This window comes from Drosophila erecta, unplaced genomic scaffold, assembly GCF_003286155.1.
Source record: "Drosophila erecta strain 14021-0224.00,06,07 unplaced genomic scaffold, DereRS2 tig00000021-arrow-pilon, whole genome shotgun sequence".
NCBI lineage: Eukaryota > Metazoa > Arthropoda > Insecta > Diptera > Drosophilidae > Drosophila > Drosophila erecta.
This window is the reverse complement of record NW_020825198.1, coordinates 17,458,301-17,471,606: the sequence shown is the minus strand read 5'-3', so window position 1 is coordinate 17,471,606 and position 13,306 is coordinate 17,458,301. Positions and strand designations below refer to the sequence as shown.

At 40.6% G+C, this 13,306-nt stretch overlaps 1 protein-coding gene and 1 non-coding gene across 7 annotated transcripts; one reads left to right on the top strand and one right to left on the bottom strand.

Annotated features, from left to right (window-relative positions):
• Window positions 1-148: 148 nt before the first annotated feature.
• On the bottom strand, window positions 149-13,207 carry LOC6543939 (elongation of very long chain fatty acids protein 6). 6 transcript variants are annotated; one of them, XM_026976796.1, is made up of 5 exons: window positions 12,960-13,207; window positions 10,699-10,934; window positions 3,071-3,208; window positions 2,806-2,928; window positions 149-2,286 (listed from the first exon to the last, which is right to left on the bottom strand). In XM_026976796.1, the coding sequence occupies exons 2-5, from the start codon at window positions 10,878-10,880 to the stop codon at window positions 1,779-1,781; spliced, it is 951 nt and encodes a 316-aa protein (XP_026832597.1). In that variant the 5' UTR covers window positions 10,881-10,934; window positions 12,960-13,207; the 3' UTR covers window positions 149-1,778. The 6 variants fall into 6 exon arrangements, with proteins under 6 accessions (XP_026832597.1, XP_015014028.1, XP_001973029.1 ...); XM_015158542.2 differs by having other exon boundaries at window positions 12,964-13,207; XM_001972993.3 differs by having other exon boundaries at window positions 13,024-13,207.
• Window positions 5,387-5,594, top strand: LOC6544213. Its single transcript, XR_046536.2, has one exon. It is a non-coding gene; the product is annotated as a U12 minor spliceosomal RNA (small nuclear RNA).
• Window positions 13,208-13,306: the final 99 nt, after the last annotated feature.

Sequence of the window (13,306 nt, the reverse complement as noted above, 5' to 3'; positions counted from 1 at the left end):
AGTAAATTGAATAAATTTAACAAAAATGTATTTAACATTATATATGTCTATTAGCTACTATTCAAATCAAGATAAAAACATATAAATTAGGCTACGGTTTTTAAGAATATAAATCCCCATAAGTGCGACCAATAAATAGACTGTATACTTCCATCCTTTCCGTTTGTTACGTTTTATTTATCCGTTGGTTTTGTTTAGCATTCTCAATCTGTAGTGTTCTTGCTTAGTTATTATTTAGTATGTATACCCGACAAAAATTTCAAGTTTGTTCGTTTCAATTTCTCTCTCCTGCTAGAGTTCAGTATCAATCGATCCTTCTCTCCATTCACACGATCCTCCTTCAGCTTCTGCTCCGAATTCATTTTCATTTTCAGTTACACTTTCCCCGCTTACACTAAATTAACTTTTCAAGTAGGACTTTTGCATTTAATTTCCTTGGTTTTGCTCTTCCCCTTTCGTTCTGTTCTGTTCGCTTACAAATATAAATATAATTTTAATTTTTTCTCTGGTTATTCTTTTAATTAGTTTTTTTTGTGTTACGTTCAAGGACTTTCTGTAGCTTTTCTAAGTTACCAAAAAGCAGCAGAGGAATTGAAGGAATATTCAAATGCATTCAACACAGGTTTACTAAATAAATGCCTTCCCCTAACAGAATCGAACCTTTTATATAGCAGTTGACACTGGTCAAAACTGTACTGACTGACTGGAATATATATGTTAAATTTTCAAAAATATTTTATTGGTGACTATGACAATGCTTCGATTTAATCCAGTCAGTCAGCAACATTTTATCAGTCGTCTTTCGACTGTTATCAATATGGTTTGTTCTTACAGATTTCAAAACAGTTTATTACTTTACAATAACAATTTGCGCTCTGGATCTTGGAACAATCGACTAACTTAGTGTTTTGTTATTGGTTGCTATTATTTTTTACGTTTTCACGTGTTTAATATTCCGTTAATATAGGTTTTATAAATATATATGCGTATAGACTTAGAAGTACAAAGTTCTCAGACCCCAACTACAAGTGATTGTTGGAAAACAGTTCTCCAGCAAATCAAATTCAATTTCAACCAAGATTGCCTGTCGTTTGAGTATCGCATACAGAGCGATATTTACACTAAAGGCAGGAGTCTGATCCTTCTTGAGAATTTTAACTAAAATTGGGAGGCAACACAAAATTCCACCTGAGAGGTAAATAAAAGCTGACAACGCAAATATCGAAATACATTCAAGGGCTAGTGGAAAAGAAAACATTAATTTGGCGTATGCAAATTATAAATTCTATACATAAACGACTTTGGGCTTGACAACACACTTCTAGAACTGCAGCTGGGAAATACATCGAGAGGTATCAAGAGGAGTGACTATTTATTTAACTCATGCAAACTAGTGAGCAGCTAAATTCCTTGCGTTCCCTTTAATCTTCCTTTGGCTAGAGGTTTAAATTCAAGCCTGTACACTTAGTGCCATAAGCTTTGCATGTACTCGCTTCTATGCCCCCATTTACATACAGTTTTCTGACTCGACTCTGAGTTTTGGTTAGCTTAGGTTCGTCTGTTTCTTATATACATGTTCAGATATATAGTTCGTACGTCTGTTCACACGGTACAACTTTTGGCTTACAAAATTAAACTCTCATCCGACCGGTCGTGTGCCACCCAGGTTTAAAATTAAAAAACAACTTGTACACCGCTACATAAATAAATGTCCTTAGCCGTAAACAGGGGGAGTGGTGATGATGGGAGTAGGTGCGGATGTGCCGAGCACCGCCGCTTTACTGCGCCTTGGCCTTGCGCAGATAGGCGGCCTGATCCTCGCCAGCGCCAATGAACTTGGAGCTCTCGCTGGCTTGCTGGGGGCTGCTCGACTGCTTGACCGCATTCTGGGCTGCCAGGGAGGCGGCCATGCGCCGGCTCTTGTGACCACCGGGCGCCAGGTACGCCTTGTAGAAGAAGCGCGCGAACAAGACAAAGTAGCTGGAGTACATGGCGATCGACAGGTTGATGTTGCGCTGCGAGATGTGACAGGAGGAGGTGCCGTGCGTCTTCAGGAAGCCATTGGCCCACACGTTGATCGCACATCCGATAATCATTTGAGCCAGTTGCAGCGATGTGATGATCATCGAGATGAACCTGGGCGGATTGAAGCGGGCCGCCTTCAGAGCATAGTAGCTGTACATCACCGAGTGCACGCAGTAGTTCATCACAATGAACCAGCGGGCAGAGCTGGTGTATTCCGTGTAGCTGAACCACGAGTAGATCAGCACGGTGATGTGGTGGTACCTGTGGGCGGGAACAATTCAATTAATATACAGTTCAAACTTATTAAATGTTAATGAAATCACTTTTTTGGGCATTTTGCATTTACAGCTTGTATCACAAATAATTCGCAACTTTAACTCATTCATTTTCAAAGCGTTTTTCCCCAACTAAGCTTGACTTACTATCAACGCTAGTTTTCTATGCCAAACTAACTCCATGTGAGTCTCGTTGAATGTAATTCGCCATGACTCACTTTTATTGCTAATTAAATTCCGCGCAACACCCACAGTAATTATTGTAGCAATTATACGTATTTTTACTGTTTCTAGTGAAGGGCTATTTTAGTCTTTGAATAGTAAGCGGAGAAAACTCTTTTTGATCGATCTTATAGTACTTCTATCCTCGATCCTTATAGTGCATCAATTCAAAATCCACCCAAATGCCGCCAATCATTTTGCAGAAAGTTAAATTATCATCCTATTCTCTTGTCATTGCTAAGAGTGGAGCTTGGATGGTAAGTCAATGGATTTTAAAACTTACCAGTGCAAAAAGATGAGAGGCTGCTTGCGGAGCACAATGAATATCGTGTCGCCAAGCTCCGGCAGCTTGCTGAGCACGAAGAGCCAGGTCCAGAAGCCGCACACGCGATCTTGTTCGATGTAGCTGTGGGAGAAGGTTGGAATATCGGTCAGTGATCGGTGATTTGCATGGGGATCAAGTTTCCAGCCTCATGATCAGATCACGCGTGTGATCGTCGCTGAACCCGACGATGCAAGGCTGATGCGACGCGGAGCTCAATACCAACCTGGGCACGCAGACGGAGTGGAAGAGTCCGTAGTGACGCAGCACGTGAATCAGCTCCGGCGCCGTTCGGGCAGCTCCCATGATGCTGAACATGGCCAGCAAGGTGTTCCATATGATCAGCGGGCCGCGCAGTTGGAATCTGCAATAAAAAGCGAAAGGAAACTTTAGAAACACTGGAAAAATACAGCGGAAAAGTACCCAGATAGGAGTATCGTACTCGTGCTCGTTTGAGCTTATATAATAAGTCGAATTATTCTGACGGTTCACGTGAATCCCATTCACATTTTACGTTTGCTGAATTCAATATAGCTGGGCTAAAGTCCGACGGTGATTTCAGAACAATTTTATATTCCGACTCCTACACTTACCAAAAGCAAATACTAGAATATCTTACTAGTTGGCACTTGAGATTATGCATATTTGCCCGCGGCCAATAGACGAGAAATAGCAGCGGAAAAAATCGCCAAAGATCAACAAACTCTAACCATTTTCAATTTTCCATGCCTCCGTCCTAGACGAGCGTGACAGCCAAAGATCAAGTTGTTATTTGCCATAGGCACAGGCACCTAATATGTGCGAATTTTTGTGTAATGCAATGACATCAACCCCCAACTTCAAGATGTCGCAGGGTCAGTCAAATACTATTCGAAACTCTATCGTGTAACTCAATCTAACTCTATCTCGAAAAACGTTTAACCTCTGTGCTGATTTGCTACTTTGTTGCCAGGGCACTTTGACTAGCAGCTCGAGTCGAACATTCGATCTCATGGAATAGGGATCGGCTGTTTTTACGGCATCAGGTAATAGATCATAGCAGATTAGTTTGTCTGCGGGCAAACACAAAAATTGATAACGCAAGGTCAAGTCAGAACGAAATATTTCAGCTGATCGCAGCTCAATTTAGTAATCTACAAAATGTGGCTAGACCCGGGAATAACACGCGTCTGGGAAACAATGTGTTCTTCTATAAAAAGACACCCATTAAATCACCCGATCGATCCCAACAAAGACAATGTTGCCCACACACAAACCCAAATACTGGTTTAGCATCTTAATGAGCCGAAATCTGGCTAATGAAGTTCTTGACGAGCTACTTAAATAAGGGTTCTTGGTTATGGGAACAGCTAAATCAAAAACTAATTTTAATCGCACCACTCAAAGAGTTCGCCCGAATGGAGAATTGTTTCGAGTATGGGCTCTAAATCTTAATTACGCATAGCCAACAATGTTTACGCAATCAATGGGCTGCAAATCAGTTGGCAAACCTTATCGGAGGCTCGTTTATATATTCTACAGCAATTAGTCATAAAAATCCACACACTGGCAAGAGCCAACCAATGGAATCGCAGAACAGCGTGATTTCAGTTATCACAATGTGTAGTTAGTGGGCGAGCCAAAGAAATTGATTGCATTGACCTTTAGCCTGGTAAGAAATTTCCATATTTTTGAGCAAACAGGGGAAGTGTACTTGGCAAATACTTAAGCAGAAGGTAGAAAATATTCGAGAAGCAAAGGTTATAAAGGAAGTGATTGTTTGGCCCCACATGTCAGAGCCCCAAATGCGTCAACGGGTTTATGAAAACACAATCGATAGTCGGTTATTTCCCCCAAACAAAGCCATAAAGATTGCCATAGCGTAGTCTACGCCACTTTTATCGGGGGCAATCAGAATGCCAAATTGAATACCCACTTGTGTCACCAGCCCCTCAAACAGCTCACTCGAAAATCTAGCCGAGATGTGCATAGATAAGTCCCACTGTATTACACAATTAAGCTGCGTCCAGAGCAGCTGGCTGGGGAAGGGAAGGGAAAAGGGGCAGTCACGGAGCGGAAATGTTCATCTAAGGAATTGAGTTCCACATCTGCTCTAGTTGGGAATCTTAAAAATCACTTCTATTAATAACAATTACGCGCAGGAGGAACTGCCTTGAACTCTAAGCTTAGATGAATAACCTGCAATCATGTGTCATATACAAATACAATTTATTTGAAGATGCTCTGCATTTCATTATTCAATATTACGCAAGAACGTTAGACATTATCCTTTCAAGAAATAAAAGCTCTTCTCAAACCATTGGCTCGCCATTGTAATTGAAATATAAACATAAACATTTATTTAATATATTTAAACTATTTTCGATTCATTTCAAAAGGCATCCCAATTTGATTCAGGATTTAGGAACTCTTTACAAACCACCCGCAATGAGCATTCAACTCTCCCTGCAAAAGCTCTTTCAACTCGGCAGCTGTCTCTATGATTCCCAACTGGTTCTGGTTGAACGTGCATTAGCCTCCAGTGGCCAACCGAGGGCAATTCGTGCCTCAAACTAATGAGTAAGGAAAACCAAGAAGCCTTGCTAATCGCTTGGCAGTTTGGCTTCTAGGCAGGGGGGCGTCCTGCGTCCCCTGAAGCTAAATTTTTGCAAGGGCACAGGTCGTCCCCTCCTTCCCCGAGTGGGAGGCGTCCGGCCGAGCGAACCGGCGCCTACTTTGCGTCCGGCTAGCGAGGCTCAGGGTGCCACCCAACGGTTGGGTGTTGCGATCTGCCCGATGAGTTATCCATGCGAGAAGGACCAAAAGCCCAGAAAACTACATAGTTTGAACCGATATGCCACTTTGTGGACTCATATGTAGATATCATAGCTTATTTCAACCAGCGTCTGAAACTTCAACAGACTGTAACAGCTGAACTAAAAATATTAATAAACAAAATTTAAACGCAAAATATTTCTTGTATGTTTCAAGATATTATTTACTAACTTATTTTATTTTTAATCATTTTGGTAGTACTTCTTTAAGAATTAATAATGAAAATGTACCCCTAAACAATGCAACAACTTATTTCAACCAGTTTGTAACATTAGTATTTGTTCTTATGCTTAAAACTATTAAATTAATTTTTTTTTTAATTTTGTGTGACCTCCCTTGTTAACAACCATTTCAAGCCTTTTCGGCATCGAATCCACTAATTTTTGGGTGAGTTCTGAGTTCACTCAATATTTAAAATAGTTTTGGATTCTAACAGTTTTTTAACTCAGAAAAGGGTAGATTTGTCTACACATTGTTGATGGTCAACCTTTGAACTCAAACTTAAAAAAAATCCAAGCAATTTTAGTGTGCCAATTGTATTAGCAATTGTATGTACTAGCAGAAATTAGCTGTCAAATCGCTGTCAAATACCATCGACATGTGTTTTAATTTGCATTTAAACATGTGTACGAAGTGTCAAAGTTCAAAGTTATGCATACATATGTATATGAGAAATCGGAAATTAGACTGCGTAACACTATTGCCATAATGACGGTGATGGCGCATTTCTTGCCAATGTTATGGGAAGTTGATGAACTTTCTTTTGCTTTCCACTTTGTGGCGAAAATTGCATAAGCAAAGAGAAAGACTTTGGCGAATAGGAGAGAGCAAATCTGATAATTGGAGAGAGTAAACCTGATTTGGCAAAGTTTGTAAACAAAAGACAATGGAAAACGAGGGAAAAAGGTAGCAAAAAACCGCAGAAATGTTGGTCAATTGATTTGTGTGCGCTAAGTTTCGGATTGGCTAGCCTCTGATTGTACAGGTAGATATATACAGCCCCCTATAAGCCCACTATATACGCACACCATATTCCAAGCGATGGCACACTTCCATACTTTGGACCCATACACCTTATATCTATCTACCTTGTACTCATATAAATATGTATGTATGGAAATAGGGAAGCAAATTCGCAACATTGTCTCGAAACTGATGCGACAGTGTTTAGTTTTTCGCAAACCTTTTTTTTCTGGTCATTGCAAAACCTTTGGCTGTCTGGGTTTATTTTGGAGATAATTTAGGTCTCGGTTTGAATTCGGTTTTTAATTATTGTTCATTATATTTTGCGGTGGTTCACATGCTGGCCAGATTTGATGTCACAGCATTGACCAAGTTATTTCCGACCGCTTTCAAAGTGCAACGAATAAAATATTGTGAAAGGTTGGATCAACTTTTGCTGCATAGGTAATTTTTTTCCAGATAACTTAATCAAAAGCTTGGCACGGGAAACCTAATTAAATGGCAATCTAGATTGAAAAGTGAAATAAATAGCTATCCGGTAATACAAAATGTTGCAATTATATACAACTACAAAGATAAACGCTTTTGTTTCAAGCAAGCCAGAAAAATTGTTGGATATGCTCGTTTTAGCCTGCTTAACTTCCATCTTTATAAGCGCCATATACCTTTTCATATCCGTGCAATGCCTTGAATTGTTAATGAGTCTTGTTTTGTATAACTTCAAATTCCTCCATTAAAGTACGTTCAATGACCCATTACCATTTCTCCCAGAATTGTATAAAAATTTGGCGATTTCCACCTGAAAGTACTTCAGATCACTAATCTTATCGGCGTAATTGATTATGACGAAAGGAAAACTGAATGCTATTTTTGACCAACGAGTGCTGATTCATGGCTAGAAGTTCGGGGTAATGCGGGATGACACACCTGCTGCAGCAGGTGGCCGATAAGCTGTCAATACTCAGACGAAACGCAATCATCAAGTCCCAGCAATCCAGTCAAAACAATTCCGGTGGCCGACAAAAACGAGTTATTTCTGGGGGGAGAGATCCACGCTTGAGGTAAATAAAAATGGGGAAAAGTGGCGTGATATGAAGATGCTGACTGGAGAGGAAAGGGCGGCCAAAATAAAGAAAGAGCGAGCTTTCCCCAAAGCTCCAGCTTCGAGGTCTCGAAAATGGTATCGTATGTAGGAACATAACAAAACAGACCCAAAATGCCTATAAAGAAACGCGGCCTAAACGACACATTTTAACGAGATTTGCTCGCCAGCTCTGCCCACTTTTGACCAACTGTTTGTGTTAACGGTTGTCGTTAATTCGATGTTAATATATGTACATATATGCACACTCATAGGCCGACCAAAATTGAATTAAGTTTCACTTTCAGCACTGCCCTTTCTCGGCTCTCGATGTTCGTAGTGTGTTTTCATATTTATTTGTTTATTATTTTCGCTTTACTGCTGCTTGTGAATTATTTTGTTAACTAAATGATGGCCGGTAATAGTTAATTGCGGCTGTGATTGTAATTGCAGGTGCTCGTGGAGGGTGGCGACTTGAACTCAGCGCGGCTCGCTTGTCATGGCGGCAATTATTGGTTAATTCGCAAATGGTTATGTAATTGCCACGCTTCAATTGCAAAAATTTCGCCGTAGCAACCCAACCATTAAAGGACCCTGTATGTGCGAGCTGGCGTGATGAAACCACATTAAAGGACATCATTTCAAGCGGGGCTGGCAGGCCCTCTGTACTCGAAAGTCCTCGACACACTATTCTCAGTTGTTGTGATATAAATAGTGCAATTTCCTCGGAACAACATGAATAACCGCGGACAACCAAAGCAATTGAATGAGTCAATCGCTTTAAAATTTAAATGATTACAAGTATCGGTCATCGTGCTACTCTGCAAACACATACAGATTTCTATTTTAACCTCTCGGCCCACACACGTTTCCCACCCCATTTCATATCGCCCATTCTGGACCCTCCTTTTATGGTCACAAAAGTTTTGCGCACGCCGAGTCCAGAGCTACACTAGCCAACAGGAACTTGCTTTCGACTCATATTACATCATTACAATATATCTTTATATGGATCATTTAGACTTGGTAACGTTTGTTTAGTAGATTCTCTGTAGTCTGTATACCCGTATTTATTATAGTGTAATCTTAAATAATTTAAAGAGATTTAATACGCACTACGTTACGAATACTAAAAACTAAAATAATACAACTCTCTAATGACTCTGAACTCTTGATCTTCTGTTTACTATCAGCTATAAAAAAATCACTTTAAGGGGAAGCACATATTGTAAGCACAATCAAGTGGTCAGTGTACCATGTCCAATTGAAGTGGACCTATAGAGCGGTTACATTTCAGAGTGTCCTGTTGGAGTTCCATTCAGGATTACAACCCACAACCCCTGCAGCTTGGACACACCCACTTCTTGCATGACATGTTGTATGTGCCACATATGTATTCACCGCGGAAAACTTTGTCCGCTGGGCATTTGAAATGAAACGAGTACGACATGGTGTGTACCTATAAACCTAATCAGTTTAATGACTTTAATGGCCCACTGTCCGAAACGAGTGAAACAAAACAGAAAATCAAAAATGAAAACAACTTAGATGAGGAGGAATGCAAGTGGAAGTCCACTCTCTAAATACATACATATGTAAAAACCCGCATATGTGCGCTGTACTGTCGATGGCATGTGGTTAAGTACATTTGCATTCAACTTTTGCGAATCATTTTCACAGGCTGTTACAGGGGATTTAAGAACCTTGGCTGCGAATTAGGAATTCTTCGACGTAATACGAATATGGAATATTCCTATAACGTGTATGGAAGATATTATGAAGTCCAGCTTGGGCCCTACTTTAATCTGCCAATTCATCCCAAGAGCAACGATTCCCATCGCCGTTCCACTAAATTCACACCTCTCTGTGCCAAGTACGTCCATTTGCCATGTTGACTCTCCTCCATGTGGGCAAATATTGGAATATTGAAACGACATTCCGAAAAAGGCGAGTGTAAGGCAAAGCCAACAACGCTAAAATGAAAAATTGACCGACAGATTCCCCGACGAGTGTCCGCGGAGAGAATCGCCAAGCAACCCAGGGCCAAGCCCCTATATAACTCATCCAAAACCCCATGGCTGTAGGCTGGAGTGTGGGCAGGAAGCGCTACTCTAAGCATTATGTAAGCAATTGAAGCTAGTTCCCCATCTTGGGCAGTTATATCATTTGGACTTATCTAGCTAAACTTTTTAGAATATGTGGTATATTTTGAACAAATAAATATTTGATGTAACCTCACTTTCCTTTTTATAAACATGCAACTTTTCTGTTTGACCCAGCAACTTTCCACCGAATTTCACAGTGGCGTTAGCAAGGCCCAAACAGGTGACAAAACTAAATAATGATCTTGCAAAAAATGATAGCTAGTTCACAGTTGGCAAGTCACGAGCCCAACTTAATTTGGGCACAAAACCCGATGACGACAATTAGAAGCAGGATGGCAAACAGCTGGGCAAAAACGAAGCGAATCGAAACGAGACAATTGTCAGCACGAAAAGCCAATTGGATCCATCACAGGTAAATCAGGTAACAAGGAAGAAACGGCGTTGACAGTTAGGAAAATTGTTAAAATACCCAAAATAGCGCTTTAGCTATTGGAAAATACGCCGGAGTAGTGCGTGCTTAGGTGCAAATTGTTTGTTAGCTGAGCTTGAGTTGAGGATCCACCTACACCATTAGTGTTTGATTAGCGTAATTTAATATAATTACACGTGGAACTCAACAGCTGTCTGGGGTAATAACAAAGGCACACTTGGACTCCAGACATTCCGGAGAAAAAAGTGCGGTTGAGTAAATATAGGCTTTCCAGGGATTGGTTTCGATAAATAGTAACGTGTCTACCGCCTGCAAGTTGCGGGTGTAATTAGTGCCGCTCCTCTGCCGACAGCTGATAATTTTCCAGGGCCAAAGGGAGCAAGGTCTTGGCCCAACCATAATTTTAAAAAGTTGCCCATACCGGAACAGCTAGGGTTCATGGGCCAAAATGGCAGACTCACCTCGGCCGATTTTGCATGAAGTGCTGACCACCGAATATGACCAGCATGTAAATGCCGCAGTAGTAGAACACCCATGTCCAGTTCTCCAGCATCCATTTGCGCGTCCGCTGGTGTATGAAATCGTTCTCGAAGTCGAAGATGTACGAGTAGTTGGGCGTAACGCTAATGTCCATGTTGATCATTTTGGTGGGTTTTATGTGTTGACTTGGTGGCTATGTTTCTTGGGTTAAGTGCAGCTGCGGACGAAAAAGAAGGACGAGATGCATTAGTTATTGTAGTTAGCACAATATGTTTAAACATTAGGTTTTGTTTGGCAAAGTGGTTTATTGTATTTTTCGTTAAATAAGTCAAAGGCACATCATTAGTCAACGTTTGAAAAAGTTTTATCCACACCAGAAGGGGTCTATATATTAATTTATGTTTCCATACAATTTAGTAAATTCATATTTATGTAAATTATTATAAATAAGCATCGAGCTTTCAAGCTTTGTTTATTAAATCAATAATAGTACTGCACAATTTAGTACTGGACTAAAAGTAAGTAAAACTAAGACGATTTAAAATGTAGCCCTTTAAATTTGAGTACATTTTACAGGCTTTTCTTTCCCAATTTTTAAAATAAATTTAGGTTATGTACTTCACATACATATTTGCAAATAAACACACACAAAAACAAAAGTAATACACTTTAGATGCGATTTTTAAACTTATGAGAGCATTCGTTAATTATAAGAACTCTACAATTTATCTTTAAGTCGACTGTTTTTAGTGTTTATGCCCGGCGGTCTCACAAACTTTACTGATTGCAGTATCTTATCTGTTCCCTAAGTAATGGGGATTTTACACGACGATTTTTAAAGCTTAATTCGGTAAAAATTCCACACCACTCCCCCTCTCACTCACACACACACGCACATTCAGGCACATAAAGCCCGCGTTTTGTCGCATAAATTTCTCGACGACCTTCCTTTCCCCTTCGTCCCGCCCCACTTCTCCTCTCTCTCCACCCTTTCATTGATTTTGCCAGGCAACAAAAAAAACACAGCTGGTCCATGGCTCTCTCTTGCTCATTCTTTCTCTCTCTCTCTTTCCCTCAAAAACTCGCTGTCCCTCTTGCTCGCTCTGCAAGGGATGTGCAACGCTTTCATGAATGGCGCACGCTTTGTGGTCATCTTCATCTACATTCTTCCGCTTTTCACACTTTTCACACCTCGTGCTGAAGCTTAAATGGATACACAAACAACTTAATACACAAGGAAAAACATCGGTTATTAATCGGAGATAAAATCTCGGCATTTAGTTTTATGTGAATCAATTTTATTTTAAATATTTAATTTAAATGTGTGAATTTTAAAATCCTCACAGTCTCTAGCGAACCAAAAGTAAATTTGTTAACAAAAATTGCAGCTACCAAAAAAGTTTGGTTTTTAGTTTTAAACATTTTACTTGCACATCTTTAAAGCACAATACTCATAGCAGATTCAAGCGACTGTCTTAGATTTGTAAGCTACCCCGTCATTACATCACTTTTCTCTCAGTGTTTCGGGAGCACATTGAGTGAGGGGGTGGCTGTAACAGAAAGTGCAATTGTGGTGGTTTGCAGAGCGCCAGTCTGGCGCGCTCGTTCTCTCCTTTCTCTATGCCCACAAAAGTCTCGTGCGAATTAAAAGAACTTGAAGGAATGCATAAGCAAACAGCAAAATTCAGCCGAAATACAAATGAGACAGCCCCGACTTGCCGGTAGGAGGGAAATTAGTTTGAATGCCTAATTGCATGCCAGACACGCGACTAATCACACACACACTCGCACGGGCTCACACTTTGCTTTTACGCACTCTCACTCACTCTCGCGCACACTGGTGATTTCGTTTTGCTATAAGCTTCGCTTTGGTTTGGTTTTGGAAGCTTTTTCTGTTGTTTTTTTTTTTTGAGTAACATATCCGGTTTTTTGCGCGAGCGCTTTCAAAAATTTCTAGTGAAATTTTTTCGAGTCTCCTAGCGGTTTTTATGCTTCCGAAAAACAAACTGTCCCTTCTCTCCCTGACTTTACTCTCAAGCAAAAACACGCGATCTTTTTCGTTTATTTTTTCTTTCGTACTCTGGTTCCCGAATCGATAAAATACTCGGCTAAATCAGCAAATGTCTGGGAAATATGTTTTTGCCTCGCCTCTCTTTCGCTCTCACGCAGCATCGGTTGAGAAAAAAAGGGGCGCAAAATAAGGAGGACCAAACCACCACAAAACATCAACGAGTACACGCACTCACACAGATATCACAGAAAACACGGTTACTATTTTCGAACGCTGATGGCTATGAGGTAATTACTTTTGCTCGCCGCCTCTTATCGCAGTATCAATTGGCTGGATCGCACCACACACGGCTGGCTGTCACACAGTTTTCACCCAGCGACTCGGTTCAGCAAACTCAAAAATCTATCGAATTTGCCGGTGCAAAGCGAACTGAACGTTTTGCTGGCGGTTCGGCTGCTTTATCGCTATTCTTATATATAGGAGATATTTTAGTACCTTTTATGGCGTTGGTACTTTTTGCCATCGCGGTATTTTTCCGCGAATCGCATGCGGTCACACTTAGCTGTGTGTGGGTGGCG

What these genes read in the sequence shown, in the direction of transcription:
- LOC6543939 (XM_026976796.1), bottom strand. Translation starts at nt 10,880, where the DNA reads ATGATCAACATGGACATTAGCGTTACGCCCAACTACTCGTACATCTTC. An exon ending in CACTCCGTCTGCGTGCCCAG is followed by an intron (nt 2,929 to 3,070) that starts GTTGGTATTGAG and finishes CTTCTCCCACAG; the next exon opens with CTACATCGAACAAGATCGCG. An exon ending in CCTCTCATCTTTTTGCACTG is followed by an intron (nt 2,287 to 2,805) that starts GTAAGTTTTAAA and finishes TCCCGCCCACAG; the next exon opens with GTACCACCACATCACCGTGC.